The sequence below is a fragment of the Lampetra planeri genome, chromosome 14 (genome assembly GCF_965212315.1).
Source record: "Lampetra planeri chromosome 14, kcLamPlan1.2.h2, whole genome shotgun sequence".
In the NCBI taxonomy this organism is placed as follows: Eukaryota; Metazoa; Chordata; class Hyperoartia; order Petromyzontiformes; family Petromyzontidae; genus Lampetra; species Lampetra planeri.
In genome coordinates, this window is record NC_136120.1 from 11,607,353 (window position 1) to 11,631,533 (window position 24,181).

At 43.4% G+C, this 24,181-nt stretch overlaps 2 protein-coding genes across 6 annotated transcripts in view; one reads left to right on the forward strand and one right to left on the reverse strand.

Annotated features, from left to right (window-relative positions):
• Positions 1–24,181, reverse strand: part of LOC144722385 (proton-coupled zinc antiporter SLC30A2-like) — a 43,752-nt gene that overhangs the window by 17,667 nt on the left and 1,904 nt on the right. The window contains exons 2-4 of one of the 3 annotated variants that reach the window (XM_078600614.1): positions 14,531–14,625; positions 3,716–3,969; positions 439–585 (exon numbers count right to left, since the gene is read on the reverse strand). In XM_078600614.1, the coding sequence (XP_078456740.1) occupies positions 439–585; positions 3,716–3,969; positions 14,531–14,601 (472 nt within the window). In that variant the 5' untranslated portion in view covers positions 14,602–14,625. Of the gene's footprint in view, positions 1–438; positions 586–3,715; positions 3,970–14,530; positions 16,026–24,181 lie in introns of those variants that run through there. The other 2 variants (XM_078600613.1, XM_078600615.1) reach the window with 2 other exon arrangements.
• The window catches only part of LOC144722384 (uridine-cytidine kinase-like 1), a 28,577-nt gene continuing 21,879 nt past the window's right edge, over positions 17,484–24,181 (forward strand). For 2 of the 3 annotated variants that reach the window (XM_078600611.1, XM_078600609.1), the window contains exon 1: positions 17,484–17,628. In XM_078600611.1, the coding sequence (XP_078456737.1) occupies positions 17,549–17,628 (80 nt within the window). In that variant the 5' untranslated portion in view covers positions 17,484–17,548. Of the gene's footprint in view, positions 17,629–23,501; positions 23,887–24,181 lie in introns of those variants that run through there. The other variant, XM_078600612.1, reaches the window with a different exon arrangement.

Consider the following 24,181-nt stretch of genomic DNA (forward strand, 5'->3'; position numbering starts at 1 on the left):
TTTATTAATCATAATAAAGGTGTTTTTGGGTTAGATCGCGTATAAATGTGTCGTTAACCCACCACCGCCTGACACAGCCAATTGGTAAGGTTTGTCATGTAAATTACATCCAGCATCATCGGGTGTGTTTGCTAAAATTGGACGTAATAACCAGCAAAACGTCGTATTCAGATGGTAAATGTTGTTGATTTACTCTCCAACACACCGGTGGGCTGATGTAGTAACTAATTGCCACGTTTTGTTTAGGTGACAAACCTTACTGGTTGGCTTGTCGGGTGGCGGTGGGATAACAACACATTTATACAGACGCGATGTCACCCAAAAAAAAACTTTATTATGAATAATAATTATATTGGTCGCAAAAGCCTACGTGTCAAACGATACGCGCATTAATACGCTGTATTTGATAAACACAGGGAAAAAAAAATCCTTCAGTACCAGCCCTGTACCATCCGAAGTTCATTGTCTTGGTGGGGGGGCGTGACGACACCCACAGGGAGAAGAGGCTGATGGAGAAGCTGGCAAAGTCGGCAAAGAGGTGGGCCGCGTCCGTCATGATGGCCAGGCTGTGCGCCAGGAAGCCCCCTGAAGCACAGCACACGCCCGTCCTTGAGCCCAACGTTGGCTCATCAGTGCCACGCAGGGTGGGAAATGCCAACAATTATTTTCTTGATAATTGTTTTTTTTTACCCTTCTATCTGGCAACAAAACTGACACCTTTTTTTTTACAAGGAGTCATGTTTGCATTGACCACAATACCTGCAGTCATAATGCAAACAAAAAACACAACTCTGATAATGTATGCACTGTCCTTGAAGTTGATTGGTCCACACCCGAGACAGCTTTCCTTAGAGCCTAGTCTCACATGGTGTTGGAGCAGATGACGCCAAAAGGCGCACTAAAAAAAAAGATGTCGGTTTTGTTGCCAGATAGAAGGGTAAAAAAACAATTATCATATTTTTCTACTGGCAAAGGAGGTTCCAATGGTGTAAATTATTTTCTTGATTTTTTTTGCCATTACGGATTACAAATATTTATGATAACCAAGCGAGCGCTGCCATAGTGGCTCTCTATGCGAACAAATATTGTTAAATACAGGGTGCGTGCCGTAGTATGTTGGAAAGAGAATGCTGTATCTCTTTGGAGGTGGGGAAATTAAACTGACTTGAAATATGCACAGAATATGAAAATATTAGCAAGTGTGTCGATGAAACAGACCTATGTGGGGAGTAAAAAGTCAACACGTTGTGACTTAATCTCGAATTGAAGCTTTCGTGACTGCAGAAATTACTATACTGATTGGTTTTTTCGGTAAAGTCACGTATGTAGAAATAAAATATAATTTAAATAAATCACGAATAAAATACAACGTTGTGACTTGTGCTTGTGCGCCACTGCCACCAACGCAGGATCACCAAATAATTTGAACCAACTAATTTGTTAAAACTGTTAAGTAATTCAAATCATCAATTAACTTCTTATGTAGCCGACAGATTGTGTGTTTCATAAGCATGTTAGATGGTGTCCTTATTTCAGGGATTTGTTGAGCGAACTGCAAATGGCGTACTTTTATTGAATCTTTATTCATACAGTACTGGCAATAGAGTAACGTATAAAAACATTACATCAAAATGTAAAATACAATTATAACTTTATGGGAACCCAATAATGCAATCACGTCATAGTATTACATTTTACATTGTATCGTCAAAAAAATATATCGTGGCTAGCCTTCCAGTACACAACCAGTTTTGAATTAATTCAGAAAAATTAGCTGTGGGCATTTCGATAGTTACACATCATGGCACGTTTTCACAATTTGCAACAAGATGTTCGGTTACATTTCATAAGGGGGATTATTTAGCACTTTTCCTATCACCCATTTCCTGTGGATGTTATCGCAGGGCGCATTACTATGCTGTGCAAACCTACGCTTTCAAAGGCATCCACTATTTTGCACTATTGGGTGCGTCGTTTCTCAAACTCCAGTCCTGACAGCTCACCATATTGCAGATAGTTTTGATTACCAAATCTTTTACATTTACATGCAAATCCAGCAACTACATGTTTCACACACCTGATCGGTTTTTTTATGTTGGAAATCTGCACCGCAAGGAGTCTCGAGGACTGGCATTTGAGAAACACAGCGTTTGTCCATTCTTCTTGTGTTTCCATTTCAATTCATATAACTACCGTAATATGATGTACAGTAAGAGTTGCAGTTTAATGTCCACACTGTGCTTGAAGTGAAATGCATTTCAGCAGCTAAATCCCTCAATGTGCAAATCAAAACGATACGATGTATCCCACGCAAGGTCGTGTTATGGATCGCATTAAATTTAACACCCGAGTCAGACCAAAGCAGCATTTATGGAGCAGAATAAGTGTGCGTGTAAATTCTGAAGGACAGCATGGCTTGTGATCTAAAGCGGGTCTTCTCCAGCTCCAGTCTTTGCACCTCCCCTCGCCTCATTTATAAATCAATGCATACTCGCAATGTGTCATAGCCTCATGTATATTCAATACGGAACTTTTCAGAATGTGATCGAGTGGCCTGAACGCTGAAAAGTGTGCAGCAACGCACGAGGGGACGCACGCGTATAATTCCAGTGAGACAGAAATAGGAGCACGTGGATCAGAATAATGTAGAATGATAAGAAGAGTGGGCTAGGCTTCCTCTCCCCTAGAAATCCCACATTCCCGATTGTTGCCACTGCGTGAGTAGGTCGGGGGGGGGGGGGGCAGTGGGGCCCAATCACCAGTGCCGGATTAAGCTAGTGCGGGGCCTGTAGCCTATGTTATAAAGGGGCCCTAAATAAAAAAAACACGTAAATATAAAAACACATATTTTTTATTTGCATAGTAAAGTAATTGTATTTTTTCATTTGCTATCCAGCGAGATAATACGACAAATCGCTAACCTTAAACACCCGGTCGTTCATAAAAGTTGAAGGCAGAATAGTACTATAGTAATAGAGCAAGTGCAGAATCACTGAACCGGAATTGATAGCTTGAAAGCATTTAGCGCGGGGCCCTTGAAAGTGCGGGGCCCGTAGCTACATATGTAGCTACTTTTGCTACGAGGATAATTAATCCGGCACTGCCAATCACTCCTCTCTCTCCCCTGCCGCGTGGGCTCCTGGCGTCGGGTTTCTCGTCTTCCCGTCCGTCGCTCGCGCTTTGTACCCGGGCTCTTGTTTAAAATATATTTAGTGGACGAGAGAAGAACACGTCACGAGTAGGGATGATGGCCAGAGGGCAAGAGTAATTATGCGGAGTGGCAACCAAAGGTAGGAAACACACCCAAGAAGACATTCACCACGGAGATGAAGCAATTGGTGCTTTGCTAGACCATGCAAGATGGTGATGGCCCGGGGAGGAAAACAGGGGTAGACTTTGTGGCGGTGTGAGCTCTTTTTCACAGATGTCTACTGGATGTCTGTGAAAAAGAGCTTCATAGCTCATCGGATTCCTCCAGTCGAACTAAATATTCTGATGCTACATATATTCTGAGTGGCAGGAGCATTCTTCACAAACAACATTTCTGGGTTCACCGAATAAGGATGAATTACGGCACATTCCAGACGATGTGGCAGACTTCGCAGGCTGCGTTAACAAAAATGCCAGAACGTGCGATGAATATTTCCGCACGAATCGTTTCAGCAGCGGGACGTGACGAGTGAGAGAGGCCGCGGCTCCGCTCTAACGCTCTCACCGAAAATCTCTCCGGCCATGAACAGGAGGCAGATCACGGCGGCGATGCAGAGTTTCCTACGAGCGTGCCTGCGCTCTCCCTCCGAGCGATCCGTGTTGCGTGCGTGGCAGTAGTGGCGGCCCCCAAACTCGTCCCCATCACCGCCACCTGTGCGCAGCGTCTCCAGGTGCAGTCCCTCCAAGCCCGGGTCCGATGCACCTCGCCCCGATGGTTTGCTCCTGAATGCGCCGTTGAGCCCGCTTATTGGTGCTGGGCTGCAAGCGACACCCGATGCACAGTCGTCTTCACTCGAAAATAAATTAATAAGCATTTATTATCAAAACTAATGAGCTATGTGGCTCTTTTTCAGAAGCGACCTCGCTATCACAAATGATAGCTCAACCAAGCCGCTTATCGTGGGGAAATGTATTTGCGGCAAAATTCTCAAAACGCATGCTTCTAATGTGGAGGGAAAAACCGGAGGACCTGGAGAAAAATCCACACGACCACGGGGAGAACATGCAAATTCCAAATATACAGCAGGCGTCAGGGTCGGGATCGAACCCACGATCTTCTGCATACCAGGCAAGCGCAGTAGTTAACATCTCGCCACCGAGGCATCATGGATAATATTTGTCATGAAAACCTATGTGCCAAACCGGCTGTGGATCGTCGCCCTGCAAATGATGAATTCGTCTTAATGACCTCCCGCTTGATTGTGACCTCAACAAAGGTGACATCAACGACTGCAATTCGTGTTGACCACTAAGTGCCACTGGTTCAGTGCGCGGATCACGCTGGGCTTTTCAAACAACTTCTCTCGCTTCTCTGCGCTTGCGGGTTCGCCAACGGACGGACACGCGTGCACAGTGAATTATTGCCATTTCACATCGAGAGTCAACCCAGCTCAATCGGCCACCAGTTAAACGTTACCCGTGCCATGCAAATGTGAAGCTTGCGCAATGCAGCGATCGTCGTCAACACCATCATTTTTCTCTTACGCCCTTTAAACCACAGCTGAATTTCAATGCGTGTTACGCTCCGCTTGCTGCTAATGACCAAATTAACAAGTGTAATTTATCCTTTCTTTGCATATTTTGAAAATATTGTTGGAATGTTTTAATTATTGACTTGCTTCCCTGTCATGTTCCACATTTTCCGACCCCAGATTTTGGCTGGGCAACGTGTGAAAAAGAGCTTCATAGCTCATCAGGTTGTTCCGGCTAAAATTAAACATCTGTCTATCTAACGAGGTGACATCAATTATTGAATTGTTTGCAGCTCATGAAGTGCCATGGCCAGTGAGACAACTTTCCTGGTCTATACTCCATGTCCACAATTCCGAGTTCAGCAATCAATGCGTGTGCAAGTAAATCATTGCCATTTCACATTCAGCTTCAGACAAGTGAAAACCAGCAGACAGCTAAATACGCCCTATGCTTTGTAAATATGAATTGCTTACACTGCGTCATCAATCAACACGTGTCTAGTACATTATTGCCATTACTGAAATCTGAAACTTCGTATCGGCTTTGTGTGATTTTATTTCTACAAAATATGTTTTAAAAACACAATCAAGGATGTGGCATCAATCACATTTGTGCTGCTCAGGAAGCACCACATTTTATCTTCAAATCAAAACATCCAAAAATGTGCTGGATTTATCATTTATTTTCAAATATTAATTATATATTGTATTTATATGTGACCAGTTACTGGAATGACCTTAATTATCATAAGATTATGTTTCATACGGTATTTTTAATCCATACGTGTGCATATAATGTAAAGCATGAGACGAGAAGGCTTAAATAGCTATATTTCCTTCAGACTTGATCAATGTAAATGTTAAACACATTGCCATGTCCGTAGGCAAACAACAATAACTACAAAGGTAACATTATCACTTTTACATTTGTATGGACAATGCATTTAAAGAGAGAGGATGGAGCTGATTAGAGTTGTTTAATCTTATTGTGCTGCATTAAACATCGTGGGTTTTGGCCATTCCAGCAATCCACACACCACACCGTTAGCAATGGAATCTTATATTTCACCCTCACGATGCCATGATTCCACAAAAGGTGATGCTATCTCCGTGCACAATTTAACTTTAGATTTGCAGAGTTGTGCGTTGAAGTGGCACATGTACAGACCCGCTCATAAATTATATCGACAGTGGCAACTTAAAGCGAGTGGTTGCATTTAATGGTGCTGCAAATAGGTAACTTGCAATTTGCAGATATCATCTGCGTGCAGCCTATATATATACTCTATACGGATCTATATCTATGGGGGAGCAGTGATGCAGTGGTTAGCGCACTGTGCTACGAATCTGGAAACTCTAACTAGATATCGGGCCACTGCTAACGTCAGTCCTTCACGTCACCCGCAGTGACCAGCGTGGTGAAGTATAGTCAAACACCTCGCATGATCGACAAGACGCAGGAAAAATCCTTTATCCAGCAGTGGCTTCACAAGAGCTGTAGATTTATAGGATCCTATATCCGTGACATCATCTCACCCTCTCCCACCGGGCAAGCAACACGCCCTCCAAATTGCCGCTCATCTATTCCAGATGTATTGAACGAGCGGTGTAGCAGCCAATACGGTGGTGATGGTGTTGTCATTGTTGTTGTAAAAAAAAAATCGCTGCGCAAACATAAATAATGAGCATGAACCCATATCGAATTCATGGTTCGCAAAAAAAAACATTCACTTATAGACAGAGACTGCATTGCCGGGTGCTGCTGTGGTGCAGCGGTCAGCGCCCTACGCTACGTACCCAGCGAGACCTCAGTTGGATCACCGCCCACGACTAAACTCATATTTGAACCGGTCCTGGCCTCCGCCCCCATTTCACCACCACGCACCGACCAGCGTGGCGAGTTAGGCTCAAATAATGTCCATGACCGAAACATCGTAGGAAGACCTTCATCCAGCAGTGGCTTGACAAAGGGCTGTAAATGATGTGTTTCATTTACATATTATTTATATGTTACTGTGTTCACCCGGGGTCTAGCAAGTTAATGTTAAATATGCAAAGCTATAAACACTTAAACGCCCGAGAGCTGTCCAAGGTACCCTGCATATTTAGACGAAAGAGTTGAATAAGAGACTGCAGGAGAAGGATCGGTGTACAGCGAGTATAACAGATTTTATACAGGCATTCGTTAATCCACTGCTGGATGAAACCTTCCCCATGGGGGTTGGTTGAACATACTTCAACCCATCATGTTTGCAATGACCACAACACAAGTAGTCAATAAAGCAAACAAAAAGAAGCAACTCTGATAAGGATAATAATATGCACTGTCCTTATTGACTACTTGTGTTGTGGTCATTGCAAACATGATGCCTTGAATAAAGGTGTCAGTTTTGTACCAGTTAAAAGGGTAAAAACCTACCATTATATTTTGCCACTGGTAAAAGCGATCTCATAGTGTATACTTCAACCACTCTGGCCAGTACGAGTTGGTGAAGGAGGAGGATAGGGGGAGGGAGGGGTCACCCAAAACCGCTTCCGATGCTACTCGCCACTGATGTTTAGCTGTGGCCAGGAATGGAACTCTCGCTCGTGGGGTCTATTGCACAGCGCAATTAGCGCAGTGCAATAGCCCTCGCCAATGGCACGCGCCAACCAGGCAAGTATTTGTTCTACAAGACCGTCTATGGTTCTTTCGGTTAAAGTCCCGTAGGTAGAAACAATAATCGATCACGACGTTTCGGACGCTTGTGTTGCGACCGAAACGTCGTGATCTATTATTTTTTCTACCTACGTGACTTTACCGAAAGAACCAAAGAGTATGGATTCCTGCAGTCACGAAAGCTTCAAATCAAGATTAGGACTGTCTAGGATTTCGATTTAATGATTTCGTGATTGCAGGGATTCATCTTCTTGGTTCTTTCGGTAAAGTCACGTAGAAGGGAAATAATAAAATAATAATAATAATATAACATAATAAAATACAATTCTCACGACGTTTCGGCCACAACGAAAGCAGCCGTCCTCAGGTGAAGAACAGGTCTGTCGGAAAGACAGGTCTGTCGGAAAGACAGGTCTGTCGGAAAGACAGGGTCTGTCTGTCTTTCCGACAGACCTGTTCTTCACCTGAGGACGGCTGCTTGCGTTGTGGCCGAAAATTCCTGAGAATTGTATTTTAATATGTTATATTTTTATTATTTTATTATTTCCCTTCTACGTGACTTTACAGAAAGAACCAAGAAGATGTCTAGGATTTGCTTGCTTAGACAAATGCTGCTGGATAATATTGGTCCGGAAAGCCCTTTGGCAGATTTTTTTTTCTATTCCGGATATCGGAAAACAAGATTATTATTTTACGACTTTAAAAATAACGGACCCGTGTGCTGTGTAGAAATAGAGTCAGCATTAAAAAAAACATTAATTCGTTGGCAATGAAACAATGTCTACTTGTTTCTACCATAGCTAACGCAATGTTTAAGAAACTTACTCACTAGTGGGTGCTGTCTATAGCATATAGTGTATTATTTATAACATTGCATACATCGATATTGTATATATTCTAAATTGAAAACGAATGTCTTTCGAACTGCGTTTTGCATTTAGTTTGTTGTCCTTCCCCAGCACCTCCAAATACCACAGTTGGTTACGTACGGTGCATAAGAAATTCAACATACGTACATACATACGTGCAAAACGCCAATACAAAAAAACGAATCGGCCAGACATCCTTATACGAGACCATGCTGCAGAGGAATTTCGACTCCAAGTTCCCAGTCAAGTCCAGGCTCAAGACCTTTCTCTTATCTTCTGTCTATGACTGACTGCCTCTTCTCTAGAATATATACTTACTTACTATATATTACTCTATATATTACTCTATATTACGTCACACTGTTTCTATACGGCGTCTTGAAACGCGGTTGTATTTAAACGCTGTATAACATCCAAGCTATTGATTATATTGTAAATAACGTTGAGAACGGTGAGCCTTGGCTGGATAAATACAATGTAATGTAATGTACAGCCCTTCATCAATCCACTGCAAGATAAAGAGGCCTCGCCCACGCCTTTGGTTCATAGTTATCGTTACTATTATTACTACTACTGTACTATTTTTTTAAATGTGTTTTTTTGCGCTGTCTCGATTGAACCCAACATGTTCAAAAAAATGTGTTGAGACGAATGTAAAACATATATCATAGCAGGCGAAAAATAAAATAAAATAAATGCAAACAACTAAATAAAATCACGACGTTTCGGATAATGCCATTAGTTGTTTTCATTTATTTTATCAATAAAATCTGCAAATGAAAAATATTAAATAAATGTGGATATCTACATAAAATTATATTATAAACACACTATCCTAACAATACAGCACCATATTTTAACACTAATGCAGTCACTGACTCGCAACAACTCGCAATCATAAGTGACAGAGTTAATTTCGGGTAAAATCAATGAAAATGGGGTATGCCGATAGCATAAAAATTATGTGATAGAGCAAATCTGAGATCAGATTTGGAATCAGCACCCTGAAATTAGTCTAAAACAGCTGCAAATGTCCAGGCCAGAAAAAAATGTTTTTTTTTTGTTGACCAGTGTTATTACTACATCGCAGGATCGGCGGCTTGAAGAGGCCCTTCATCCAGCAGTGGACATATCATGGCTGGCAATGACGACGAGGGCGTCTAATGCAATCGAATCTCAGGGCGTTCCATGCAGCGCGCGGGGGAAACAGTCGTCGTTGCGCGAACTGTTTAGCATTTAAGAGGAAGACAGCCGAAGGCAGAGGAGAAGTGGAAGATCTCGCGCCCAGAAGGGACAGAAGCAGCACGGATTGCTGGGCAGACGGTTCCGGATCACAGGAAGTGTTCTCGAAGCGCGCGTTTATTAAATAATGCGATTAGAACATGCCCAGGGGCGACTGTGGTCACCCAGAATAGAACATGGAACATCTAACGCCTCAAATGCCCGATTGCATCTGTTGCTATTCCCCTCTTTTTTCTTCCTGATGACGAACGCTTGTGTTGCGATCGAAGCGTCGTGGTTTTTTGTTATTTTTTAAATCCTTTATATTAAGTTCGCTTGCTTGCTTGCGTGCGTGCTTGCTTGCTTGCTTGCGTGCTTGCTTGCTTGCTTACGACCGTGCACATCTTTCGGTCGTTTTTTTAACCCACTTCCCGTGATCCAATCGAGCTGACATTTTCCACACAGACTCGTTGTGCCAGACAATTAATGTTCGTGAAATAAAATTCCCAAAATTTTACACTTTTAGGCAAAACATTTTTATTTTACATATATTCAAATAGAACTCATTCATGGCTTTGGCTGAACGTCACAGTATAAGAGCCCAGAGCGTAACCCCTCCACAGGCCGTGGCGGAGAAGCGCAGTTGGTAGCGCCCTCGCTTCCCATGCCAAAGGTCGCGGGATTGATCGCCGCGTCCTCCACAGGCGAATATATTTTTAAATCCTTTATATTAAGTTCGCTGCCACGCATATAAATGATTTATAGTGAAAAACTTTGTTTTTACGGGTTATACTTATTTTATTAAATCCTTTATATTAAGTTCACTTGCTTGCTTGCTTGCGCGCTTACGACCGTGCAAATCTTTCGGTCGTTTTTTAACCCACTTCCCGTGATCCAATCGAGCTGACATTTTCCACACAGACTCGTTGTGTGTGACAATTAATATTCGTGAAATATTTTTTCCAAAATTTTACACTTTTTAGGAAAAAATAAATTATATGTAATCACCAATTGCTTAATGGTGGCAGGCAATCATCTCAAGCCAGAGGACGAGAGGACTCTAGCCGCCACGCATATAAAGGATTTATAGTGAAAAACGTTGTTTTTACGGGTTAATTTTTTTGTTATTTTCTTTTAACCTATCTACGTGACTTTACCGAAAGACCCAAAGAATATGAATTCCTGCAGCCACGAAAGCTTTAAGTCAAGATATAGCTGTTGCTCTTCATCAACATCAGTCATACGAAGAAGACGATTACATACTGTAGTAGACAATGCCAGCGTAGTATAGACTGTAGACTTTAACGCCCTTGCATCATCGATAAGCGAAGCACTCTGCGTTGTTATTTATGACACAAAATTACATGTACGGCCTCCTTTTGTCAATTAAATGTTAGCCGAGTGCCTTCCACGGGGGGGGGGGGGGGGGGGGTTATTTGACCATACTTCACCACGCTGGTTAGTGCGATGGTTGGTGAACGCGAACAAAACACAAAAAAACACATCTTAGATTTTTTTGCGGAGAGGCAAACGGTACGCACAACATCTATTTGTGGATACGTTTTGTTACGTGGTGGGTGGGAATGTGAGCTTGTGAGTCTGAAGAGACGCCCATCGCCGCGGGCACTGATGAGAGGATGCGGTTAAGCGGTGCGTGACATCGGAAATGCCCTCTCCGTGCACCAGCGTGTAATTGAATTAGACAATACGAAGCAGCGATGTATATTCTTAGGTTTTTTCGGTAAAACAAAATAAAAAATCACGACGTTTCGGAAGCAACGCAAGCCTCCGTCTTCAGGTGGAACCGTCACAGCCACGACAGCTGTATCAAGTAAATGAGAGATCACAAGAAATACCACCCCGTATATATAATGGTTGAGGGGGGAAGGGCCAGGAACGGCACACTTTTTATTAATATGGTAAGGTGAGGCTTAAGACTAAGAATAGACTGCATAACAAAGGAATGAGCCTTTGTTATTATTTTGTTAAATTTTACTTTTATTAATAAAAAAAATTTTACCTACGGGATTTAACCGAAAAAACCTAATAATATGAATCCTTGCAGTCACGAAAGCTTCAAATCTAGAAGAAGCAGCGATGGTTGTGCGTGCGGACGAAAAAAAACCATCACTAACGCCCACGCCACCAACGCTTTTAGACGTTTCGACTCTTACCACATTTACCAAGCGCACGCTACGATATGAATGTACAAACGGGTATTTGTTATAGTAAAAAAAAAGGTATATAACATTGTGACGCTGCGTTAGTAGTTGTGCACAAGCACATACAAATCTAACGCAAAGGATTAGTCTCCAACACTGCCCTGAAATGTAAAACAAATGTTTAATGGGCGATGCTTCGGAAAACGGCCCTTCTTCATAGCACGGATTTCTCTCTCTCTGCTCTAAAGCGTCATGGCCCTTCTTCGTAGCAATCTCTCTGCTGTGAAAAAGAACAGTCGCCTATAATGTTCCCTTTTAGGACATTGTTATTGACGAATGAGTTTGAGTTTTTTTTTGTTACAGACGACATTACACACGTAATCAAGTGGAAACTAAATACATGCAAATCTCTTGGTGTACGCATGTGGTCACCTAGAACAGAACACGGGACATCACACCTGTCAACCCCTTATCAGCGCCTGCCTTATTACAGACCAATTCAGACACCTTATTGGTCACCCCGTGCCCCTTATACATCTCAACGTTCATCCTACAAAGTCCCATCGCAATAGAGATACACTAACAAATAGACAAAAAATGTCCGTATTGAAACGGCTGTACGCCGAAAGGGCCTGAAATTTGCGTATGGGTTGACAGGTATGGAACATAGCATGAACCACTCGATGCCCGATTCACAAATACGAAGAAGGCATCATCAGAGCGACGCAGTCCGCTACTCCTGACGCAATTGCGTGGCTCACCCACTGCAATGTAACAACATCGTTGTTTATCTACATCAACGTCAGCGAGCCCCATTGCTGTTGTCACGAAAAATTGAACGTAGTTTACGTTATTCGTGTTATAATTCAACTAAAATAAATTACGGTTGAACATCGTTAATGATGTTTGCATGCTAATGACGAGATTCCAGATGAAAGGCAATGTCCGTGATATACTCTGACGTCTGAAGAAAATGTATATAGATACATATACACCCCGCACCTTAAGAGCACCACCGTTATCATCACATCCAACAACTGCATTTGCGCTGGGTGTAACTTAAGCGAATAGCAAGCGATGTGGATGTCTTGCTATTCGACAATTGCGATTGTCAATATCATTGTGTTACATTTAAGTGATACACTGCTTGTGACATGCTTATAGAAATGACACTTGTATAAGTATGTTTTGCAGCGTAGTGAAATATGGTCAAAATTATTCCCTACAATGATCATATAACACCCAAATACGCGGGGCGTTCCTCATCAGCTGTTAAGCAACAAAAGGGTTGTCCACGTGCATGTGGAGCTTCAGCATGTTTTATTATATATTTTAAATAGCGGACAATGTAATGCCTTCTTTATGTGGTGGGTTTATACATATATATACACACACTATGATGCCAACCATCGGGACATCTGAAGGGTTGAACGTTAATTGAATGTTATCATTTGTTCATGAACTCTTGAATATTTAAAGAGGGTTTTATCTGAGAGCAATGCGTATGCCTATCTGAATGAATATTATTGTTATTCAAGACACTTCTGCGTGTACTATTTGTCGTATAGAATATCGGATTTTTAATCGCATTTGTTTAAGCACAAAATAATATCGTTCAATATCGAATTGCGTGCAACATCCGTCCTACCAGCCTCAACACGAACGAATGCGGGTGTAAGGCTTCTAATATTTCCGATAATTTCGCGTGTTTGGTGGTGGTGGTGGTAGAGGTGGTGTTTGCCATTGCCAGAAATTACTTTAAAGATAATCAAACACACGCGCGTTTATATGGCAAGGGTAATCGAAACGTGTTGAAATGTAAGACCGTACGAGTCATCTGACGTATGATTGTGAATTGTGACGAGATTATATTTCAGTCGACTGTACACTATCTAAATAGTGTATACAATATAAATTCCAGTCGTTGTGTATATTTACGAAACACACATTAAAACAAACTCAGTGCATATACTCTGCTGAATGAAAGCCTTCCGCATGCCGTGTCGGTCACGGGGCTCTATGACCATACTTCACCACGCAGGTGAGTGCTGGTTAGTTGGAGGGGTGGGAGTCCCCAGGACATCACGCGCCACTGATGTTAACCGTGACCGGCAAGCGAACTCGGGTAGCCGGGCTCATAGCGCAGGGCGCGAACCACGTGACCACCTCTCAATATCCCCATTATGTCCGTAACACTTATTTTTATGTCAATAAAACGTTTAAAACCGAATGTTTTAATTAACGTCATCTCTTTTAAATCATATAAATCTGACGAAATTATTTATATATTTTTATAATAACAAAAATCTCAACATTTGACATCACTCACACGTTACATGCTATCAGAATCGCTCCTCGGCACCAAACACAATTCAAAGTGAACCACATACGTCTTGCGCAGCGGTTCGGACACTGCACTACGAACCCTACCGCCTGAGTTGGATTCCCAACCGTGGCTACCACGAGCGGCGCGTTCCACCTGAAGCCAGCTTTGCGTACCCACTTCCCCAAGCACTTCACAAACCCGCACACTGACCGACGTGGTAGGCGACGTGTGGTCAAACATTCAACACGACGTGCGGATGGCCTCCATCCAGCAGTAGATTAAGAGAAGTTCTAGATTTGAAGCTTTCGTGACTGCAAGGATTCATATTCTTAGGTTTTTTCGGTAAAGTCACGTAGGTAAAACATAAAAATTAATAAAAGTAAAATAAAAATTCAATAAAAAATCACGACATTTCCGAGGCAACACAAGCTTCCGTCTTCAGGTGGAACCGTCACAGCACGTTCCACCTGAAGACGGAAGCTTGTGTTGCCTCCGAAACGTCGTGATTTTTAATTTACTTTTATTATTTTTTTACCTACGTGACTTTACCAAAAAAACCTAAGAATATTAACAGAAGTGTTTTTTTACAAAAACAATAAAATAAACCCTACCTTATGAAGCCCGCGGAATAAAACGCTTTCTTCTTGCTTTCTTCAAGGAGCTGAATATTTTCTGCATCCATGGTGGCGATGTGCCACGCAGTGCCCTGCGCTCTCAAGCCCCGAACGCCGGTGTACACACGCGCACACACGCGCACGCACGCACGCACAACCGCAACGGGGATTTATGAATCCGCGCTCCTAAAGCAAGCTGGCACGAAACGACCACGGATTTACGCCGCAGTCAACAGATGGAATTAATATATATTTAAAAACCACTGCCCTTTAAGCGTGCACTTAAAACGTAGATGCCCGATGAATTTAGGATATAGGCATTCTCCTATTTTTCTTCCCCCCGCAGCGCACAGCCTATGCAATCTGACCGCCAGGACGCAAAGGCGGTTCGTAAATTTGTCAGTGTGTGAAGAGCACAAGATGGGACCGGGGGAGGAGGGGGTGATGTAAGGAGCAGGAGGAGCAAGAGGATTGGGAGGTGCGATCATTGGGCAATGATTGCACCCACGGGACCTGCCAATCAACTGGGGTATACGCATGTGTGTGTGTGTTATTCTACACTCGCAATGCTGGCGTGCTTTGCTGCATTATAAAGGTCTGACCGAATTCAGTTCACAGCGAAGCTCCCGGGCACGTAGAAGCGAAACGTCGGACATCATGCCGAACAACGCACGGCACAACCCGAAAATACATCAGAGATCTGTATAGCACAACCGCGGAAATCCGCGCAGCAGCAATGTAAGGGTCTATTTCATCTGAAGCAGAAAAAATTAACCCGTAAAAACAAAGTTTTTCACTCTAAATCCTTAATATGCGTGGCGGCTAGAGTCCTCTCGTCCTCTGGCTTGAGATGGCTGCCACCTATGGGTCAGATGATTGTCTGCCAGCATTAAGCAATTGGTAATTAAATATTTATTTATTTATCCCTAAACAGTGTAAAATTTTGGAAATTTTTTTTCACGAAAATTAATTGTCACGCACAACGAGTCTGTGTGGAAAATGTCAGCTCGATTGGATCACGGAAAGTGTGTTAAAAAACGACCGAAAGATTTGCACGGTCGTAAGCAAGCAAGCGAGCATGCAAGCACGCAAGCAAGCAAGCGAACTTAATATAAAGGATTTAAAAATAATCACCCATGGTCAATCCACTGCTGGATGAAGCCCCCCCCCCCCCGCGAGCCGCCGCCTAATCCCGAAATTCAGCGCGATTTAACAATCCACGCTGCATCTACGCAAGAGCTGATTTTAATCGCTCCATCTCCTCGGTGAATGTATCTCCTGTACGGATTCAATTATTTGGCTGCCACTACATCGCAACTCTTGACCATCGGCTAACATCCCTTACAGCAATTACGTGCCCTACGCAAGCACACTTAAATTATTTAAATATCGCTAATTATATCTTTGACCTCTCTATGCTACAAGTTATGCATTTGTTCCAATGTATGTCTCTTCTCGCCATTGTGCGCCGTAGTGGCGAAATATTACCTACCTCGCCTGGTCTACAGGAGTTCGTGGGTTCGATCCAGATCCCGACCCTGACGCCTGTATATTTAGAGATTGCAGGTCTCTCTTCCTGTGGTCGCGTGGATTTTCTTCTCCGGGTCCTCCGGTTTTTCCCGCCACATTTAGAAACATGCGTTTAGGGAATTTGGCTGCTAATACTTTTCACATGATAAGCCACTTCGTTGAGCGATGACGTGTGGCCAGGTTGCTTCTGAAACACATTCCTGTGGAGGGAGCTGGTAGGAACGTTGGGTTGCTCGGTCAATGGCCAGGGTCAACGGCGGCGTGGTGTATTCCGCAAATATGCCCGACTGTGAGGGCGGGCACAAGCCGGCGTGAGTAGGTTAAACGTTGAGTTTTATAAGGGCACCACGGGGTGACAAGCCCCTCCCCACCCAGCCCAGCCCCACCCCTCCCATCCCTCCCGTCCCCACCCAGCCCCTCCCCATCTTCCCCACCCGGCCCCTCCCCTCTCCACTCAGCCCCACCCCTCCCATTTTTGGATCCACGACGGACGGACGGACACAATAATCCCCTGTAGGCTGTTGTAACCAGGAGGTTCCTACCAGTAAATGAGCTGTAGATAGCCCAGTGGATCTTACCTGGTAAAATAAACAATCGTTTAGTTTTAATATAATTCAAAACATTACTCCACGCTTCTTTACGCACGTTTTTTTTCCTTTTGTCCCATTGGTTGTGTCATAGCAGGTAGAATACACTTATGAAAACGTGATTCTTTAGATGCGTAGGTATTTGTATTTTCAAGATTACATTCAGTTTCACAAAGGCGCTCCAACCTCTTGTTCGAGAGAAAGCAAAAACGAGAAATTCAAATCAAGCATTTGCACGGTTTCTCCAACATTTTATGATATGCGTTTTTCCTTGGAAGCATTTTTATTTGCGTATATAATGAACGTGCATTATTTCTTAATATCGGAAGGAAGACCATTCCAGACGGCCAAAGAAGCGCATCTGAAAGCGTCTTTGTTCGACGGGGAGCCAAAAGCCGCTGCTGCGAGGATGACCGGAGTTCGCGTGATGGTTGATGTGTTATTATTATAATTTTTAAAGCAGTGTTATCGACGAACTGTGTTGCGTTTTTTTGGTTTATTATTTGCCTGGTTTCTCAAACATTTTTTTTAAAACATGCGTTTCCCCCCTCCACACCCCGTGGAAGCACATATATATATATTTTTGTACATCCAGTATTATGAACGTGCATTATTTCCTAATATCGGAAGCAAGAGCGTTCCAGACGGCCAAATAAAGCGCCAGTGGACGATGCAGTAGATCATCTGCTGCTGTGATGGCTCACGCATAAAAATATATTATTTTTAAAGCAGTGTCATTGACGAATTTGTTTTTTTTTTCAGTATATTTTATTTTTATTTTGTTTAAACTACGCGCCCAACTGCCCGGGCAATCTGCAGCATCGCCAAATTTTTTTTTTATGTTTTATTAAAGTGCCGCCTCTCGTTCTCTCGCCGTGAACCTTCATCGTTGCCCGGCATGGCGGACAGCGTGGCAACGTGTACGGCGACCAGCGGCGTTCACTTCGATCTCTCGCAAATAATTTCCCTGTCCGACAGGTAAACAACAATCAATGACACTCGGTGGGCTCCCGTGATCGCTCGCTCACTGTGTGTCGCCGCTTATTATAATGAGAGTTTTTGTTTGTTTAATTGTTTTCCTTATCGAGGCCTAACCACGATATGAAGCGCGCAGCTTGCCTGGAAAGCGTGCCGTTTTCCGGCCTTCCCCGAGGCGGGTGGCTATGCCTCCCAGAGGCTTTCCGGTAACGAGGAGGCCGAATGATTAATAATCTTTTAGGAAGATTAAAACAATTCAACGTTCGCAGTTAAGACGTTAACTACGGGGCGATTGTGAGATGGGATTGATCGCACGTGGATCACCGTGGATATTGCAAATTGTGTTTTTGCACATAGTTACCTCGGAATTATGGTTTGTGTGTGTGTGGCATCGGTTTGTCTAATATTGACATGAAAATGCATGTTTCACCATATATTGACAAGCGTATTGTCCTTTATATTCAGCTTAGTTTGTTTGTTTCGGCATCGTGCCGTGTGATACAATACATTACTCTGAATTACTTTCACATTGTTCGCTGTTACATTTTCGCTTGTCAGCGTAAACATTTGCTATACGCTTTTACCCCATTTCGTCGGAGTCACCTTTGACAAATATATGTTTTAGCTCGGTGGGCCTTTATCCTTGGGTGAACTAAAATAAATACCACTTCGTATGACTCAACAACGGCCACGGAAGATGTGAGACATTATTCGTAAAAGTTCCCTTTATGTCCCAATTTCGACACTTGGTGGTGTACTTTTAAGTCGATCCTTTCTATCAAAGGTCTTAAGTTCAATGCCAAGCAAAGCGTGTTTGCCTCCTCAGAGCTGGGTGATATCCAATCTGGATGGGAAAACACATTTGATACGATGCTGTTTTTGTGCAATTATTGATGACCGTGCCGAAATCATTAACTGGCAACATGCGGTTCTTTATAAGGACGTTATTTCGTGACGTTATTTATTAATGACCACCTCGTATCCATCACAAATACATTGCAGCTCTTGAAATATTAAGGTTTATTTTTTTTTACCGAATTTCAAAATAAACGTCTCCTCTTGTTATTTTGGTTGCCGACCCCTGAACTAGCAATGAGTGTGACTTGAGCACAGTTGTGTACATTACAGCATCCTCACTGTGTCTTATCTGTTATTCTTACACTGCAGTGTGCATGTACAGCCCTTCGTCTCAGTTCAATGCTGGATGGGGCCTCCTCTCACCAAGGCTGTAGATGCAGTCTGCATCAGCAGCAGACCATGCTTTCCCACCTGATGACAGACGCTTGTGTTGCGCCCGAAACGTCGTGATTTATTTTATTTTTCTACCTACGTGACTTTACCGAAAGAACCACAGAGTATTGTTTCCTGCAGTCACGAAAGCTTCAAATCAAGAAAGAGAACGAGGTTGAGAGAGACGCAAGGAGAGAGATAGGGGGGAGTGAAGGGGGTGGAGATGCAGTGGATGGAGGAGAGAGATATGGAGAGGGAGGGAGATGTAGCAGAAGGGGGACAGATACATATAGAAATGGACAAAGTGAGAAATCGAGATACATTGGGATATACAGCGCAGAGAAGGTAAAGGTGGAGAGGGCTCTGTCATACCGTATTAGAAACAAGTGTTGCTGGAGGGACGAACAGACGGATCTCGTCCAAATAACATGCAGCCACTTATATTAGGAATCGACGTTTGGCTGGAAGGATGTACGGATGGTCACGTTCCAAGGTCGTGCGAGCTGCTAGTATTTACACATTCCTGCGGAGGGAGCTGGGAGGAACGTTGGGGTGCTCGGTCAATGGTCAGGGTCAACGGCGGCGTGGTGTATTCCGCAAATATGCCCGACTGTGAGGGCGGGCACAAGCCGGCGTGAGTAGGTTAAACGTTGAGTTTTATAAGGGCACCACGGGGTGACCAGCCCCTTCCCACCCAGCCCCACCCCTCCCACCCCCCACCCAGCCCCTCCCCTTCCACCCCCCACCCAGCCCCTCTACTTCCACCCCCCTCCCAGCCCCACCCCTCCCACCTCACACCCAGCCCATCCCCACCCTCCCCATTCAGCCCCTCCCCACCCTCCCCACCCAGCCCCTCCCCACCCTCCCCTCCCCACCCAGCCCCTCCCCACCCAGCCCCTCCCTGCACGACGGACACAATAATCCCCTGTGGGCTGGTGTAACCTGGCGGTTTCTACCAGTATAACCAATGTCCTTCCCCATTCAAATACAAACTAACTCGTTCCACGGGGCAGAGAGCGTTGATTGCTTAGCGCGTCACGTGGGATGTGTTTAACAATCATCGGACGAGTGCAGCGAGTTGATTTGAATGATGAGTACATTGGTAAATGTGGTCGGTCGCGAGAAGCCTTGGTTCGAGTGTCATGGTTAGCTGATGACATCGCGAAAGAAGTTCAACATAGCCGGCCGCTTAGAATGAACGTAATTATGCACTTACCCAGTATGCCCACGAGATGGCTCTACGACCCATCTCCACAAGTACAGTATTCTGTGTGAGCTGAACAGGTGACCATAGTTTTCACTTGTGACAGGGGCCACTTTCCAGGCAGCTTGCCCTTGAACGCCAGCATAACATAGCGGGCTGTACGCCGATGCTTATGATCTGTAGTCCAAGTAGATCGGCGTTAACTACTGCAGTCTGCATCGAATATTTTTTTAAATAAATTTCAACCTGTAACTTTTGATAGGCGAGTAAAAAGCTCGCCCGTTAATTTTTTCATGCCTCGGTTATTTCGTAGTGACCTTCCACGTTTTTTTTTATTTCATCGCACGATGTCTTCCCCTGCTTTTTTTGTTTTTCCCTTTCTCGGTATTGACTTCTCCGTATCTAATTATGTGCCTTGTGGTAGCTACCAACACCAGTTTTATTGCTTAATGTGCCCGGTCATGCCACGGTTACCATGGTGTGTGGAGGCTTGAGCAAGTACAATGCCTGCTCTGTTGATGTCGGAGTATTTCCTTTTCACTCGAATGTCAAAAGCCCCATTGGAGAGGCATTTATATAACACTGTAACGACATTTTTTGTTGTTTTGATCCTAGGTAGTAAGTGTTATTTCCTAATTGCTTATGCCTCAAAAGTACAGAAAATGGCTATTATTCCCCACAAACTTTGCTTTTGTGACCAGGACATTGATATTTTGAAATTTACCTATTTTCCAGAACATTCCAGATAGATTCAGTGCTGAGTAAACTTGGAGTAACTTCTAGAACATTATAGATCTTTCCAGTAATATAAATAGTAGTTTAAATACAGTTGCCTTAAGCCCACCAGTTCAGTTTAATTCCAGCTGCCTAGGTGGATACACATCTGCATTTTTCTGAGATGGCATCAAGAGGTTGCAAGCATCTGGCAGACGCATTTTGCTATGTATGCGGCCAATTTATCAAGACGAGCGAAAAAGTACTCTGTGGAAGCATCTGCTAAGATGTATGAGGCCTACAAGGCATATTTCGGCATGCCTGTCTGGGATCAAGACAAACCCTGGGCACCTCATTTCACCTGCGAGCAATGCAAAAAAACATGGACAATTGTTGCTCGGAATTTTATGTCATAAAATTTGTTACCATTTTAAAAATTGTAAACATTTTTAATTTTAAAATGTTTTACAATTTTCAATGTTATTGAAAAAATATATCGTATATGAAAAATGTTGCGAGAATCTCTTACACATTAGTCATGGGTGAAATAAATGTATTTTTGTAGGATGGTGCAGAGGGGAAATGAGAGCCATGAAGTTTGCTATCCAAAGAATTTGGCGGGAACCCACTGACCACTCAAGTAACTGCTACTTCTTCATGGTGGACCCTTTCAAACGTCAGACTGGCAAGAATGCACCTGTTATCACGTATCCGGACCTTCCTTCATCCATCGCCCTGGTGCCACACTGCCATGAGCTCCCCGTACCCACTCCTCCGGAGAGAGAGCAGCCCTCTTTAGAAGAGAGCAGCAAGTCAGAGAGCGAGGAAGACGTAGAACCAGATGAAAATTTCAGTGGTGAAGCTGAGGAGAGAAATCCATACTACCCCAACCAAAAAAACCTCAACGACTTGATCAGAGATCTTGGTCTCACCAAGTCCAATGCTGAGCTTTCGATGTCTAGGCTCAAGCAGTGGAACTTGTTTGATGAAAGTGTGCAAGTCGCAGATCAGAGGATGCATCACCAACCTTTTTGCAGCTTCTTCACCCGTCAAGATGGGCTCTGCTTCTGCCAGAATGTGACCAGTCTGTTCGAGGCAATCGGAATCGCCTGTAACCAGAATGAGTGCCGCATATTCATTGACAGCTCATCCAGGAGCCTCAAAGCCGTGCTGCTCCATAATGGTAACAAGTATCCGTCTCTTCTCCTGGCTCACTCGGTGCACCTCAAAGAGGATTGCAACAGCATCAAGACCTTGCTGTATGCCTTGACGTATGATGAGTACGGCTGGGAGGTCATCGGAGACTTCAAAATGGTGGCATTCTTGATGGGCCTCCAAAGCGGTTTTACAAAGTTTCCCTGCTATCTTTGCCTTTGGGACAGCTGGGACACCAAGTCGGCAGCCTTCAAGTACCTTCAAGACTTCTTCCCTAAGCTGTCTCGAGGCAAAGTTCAAAGCCGGTGTCTTTGTCGGACCACAGATAAAGAAGATCCTGGAGTGCAATTAATTCCCCAAGAAGCTCACTAGTAAGGAGAAAGCAGCTTGGAACAGCTTTGTCGCAGTGGTTTCCTGGGCAATCACAAGGTCGAAAACTGTGGAGCTGGTTGAGACTCTGGTGAAGAACTATGGCACAATGGACTGTAGGATGTCCCGCCAAGTCCATATCCTTGATGCTCATCTTGATAAATTCAAGGAGAACATGGGAGTGTACTCGGAGGAGCAAGGCGAGCGTTTCCACCAGGATATACTGGACTTTGAACGCCGCTACCAAGGACAGTATAACAAGAACATGATGGGAGACTACATTTGGGGGCTGATTTGTGAAAGTGATTTACAGTATAATCGTAAATCTATAAAAACTACTCGCTTTACTAAATATTTTGTAGTCATTTTTGTATTACTTTAGTAATAATACATGTTAATTTTGATTCATATGTTGTTTTTTCAAAATATCACTGTCCTGGTCACAAAAGCAAAATTTGTGGGGAATAATAGCCATTTTCTATACTTTTTTAGGCATAAGCAATTACGAAATAACACTTACTACCCAGGAACAAAAATTGTGTTACACAGTGTAATTACTGGTCTCTTGGGAATCGGATGCAGAGGTAATCCGGTTTTTGCACGGATGAGGTTTGTTCTTTACATTTCGGTTTAATTTAACGGGCATTGCGGCTGGAGTGTTTGTTTCAAAACGATATTTTACAGATGCATTATTGAAAATACATACGTGAAATGTTTCCCAAGTCTTATGTTTTGGCACATTTACATAAGTAGCTTATGTATTACATAAGCACCTTTATGTAATCCAGGTCCGCTTATGCATTGTGCACAACATGTACACGTCACCTCGGGATCATGGTTGGAGGGATTATTGCAATACATTTTCAAGCACATACTTGTCACGCAGGGCACATTGGTAACACCATGTTCTGCAGCTGCTTTCCACGGTAGCGTAATAAAAAAAAATTATAGCACGCCTCTAGACTTGCCAGTGGCACTCCCAACATCATCGTTCTGGCTTGTTTGCCTTTCGCGTTTTTTTTAGAAAGCTTCACGCATGTACAGTGCCTCTGTACGTATGTATATATAAACACACACACACACCACAAGCCCCTTTTCCTACCATTGCCGTCACTAGACGCGTGCCTTCGTCACAGCTGCTGACACATAATAGGGGCAAGCCGGTGGAGGGGCGTGCTATTAATAAACGGACATGAGGACTGAAGCCGCACCGCGTACGACTTTAGCTTCTCGTGTTGATACGAGCCACAAACAGAAATCTCCGTTTGCCCCAAAGCCAAACAAACTCCTTTCGGCAAATAAATAGGCGTTGGGTAATGGGAACGTTTCGTCCACGCTTGTTACAGAGGGGCAATATTAATGACTTGCGTGACTAAAAAGTAGCTATCAATGTTTTGTTACGGGTTTTTTTTACTGAACATATGATGATGGTTTTTTGCCCAGATGAGTGCTAACGCGGCTGCCCAGATTTTTTTTGTTTGGTTTGCTGTAGCGTCATTTATTTAATACAAAACGAATATGTATGGGGAGGAAATTTACTTTGGTGCGATTGTTTCGGGACAGTCAAGTTTTCGCTTTAATCCTAGGTAAGTCTTCCTTTGAACTGCTGTACTATTGCTATTCAAGTTTATTTGATTTAACGTTGTTTCGAGTGAATATTTAGTTAATAGTTGAGAGATAACGTTCACAAATGTTTAACAGTACCTTGTTTTCTAGATCAATTAAATTTGATGTGAATAACTTTTGGCGATTGTTATTGGTGGCTTACTGCGTGAAGTTTAGTGTGAAAACTGAATCGGTGTCGGGAAATATAAAGTTTTCAATGTATGGTTTTTAATGAAAATGTTGTGTATATGCAACAGAGTGGGGTGTCATGTTACA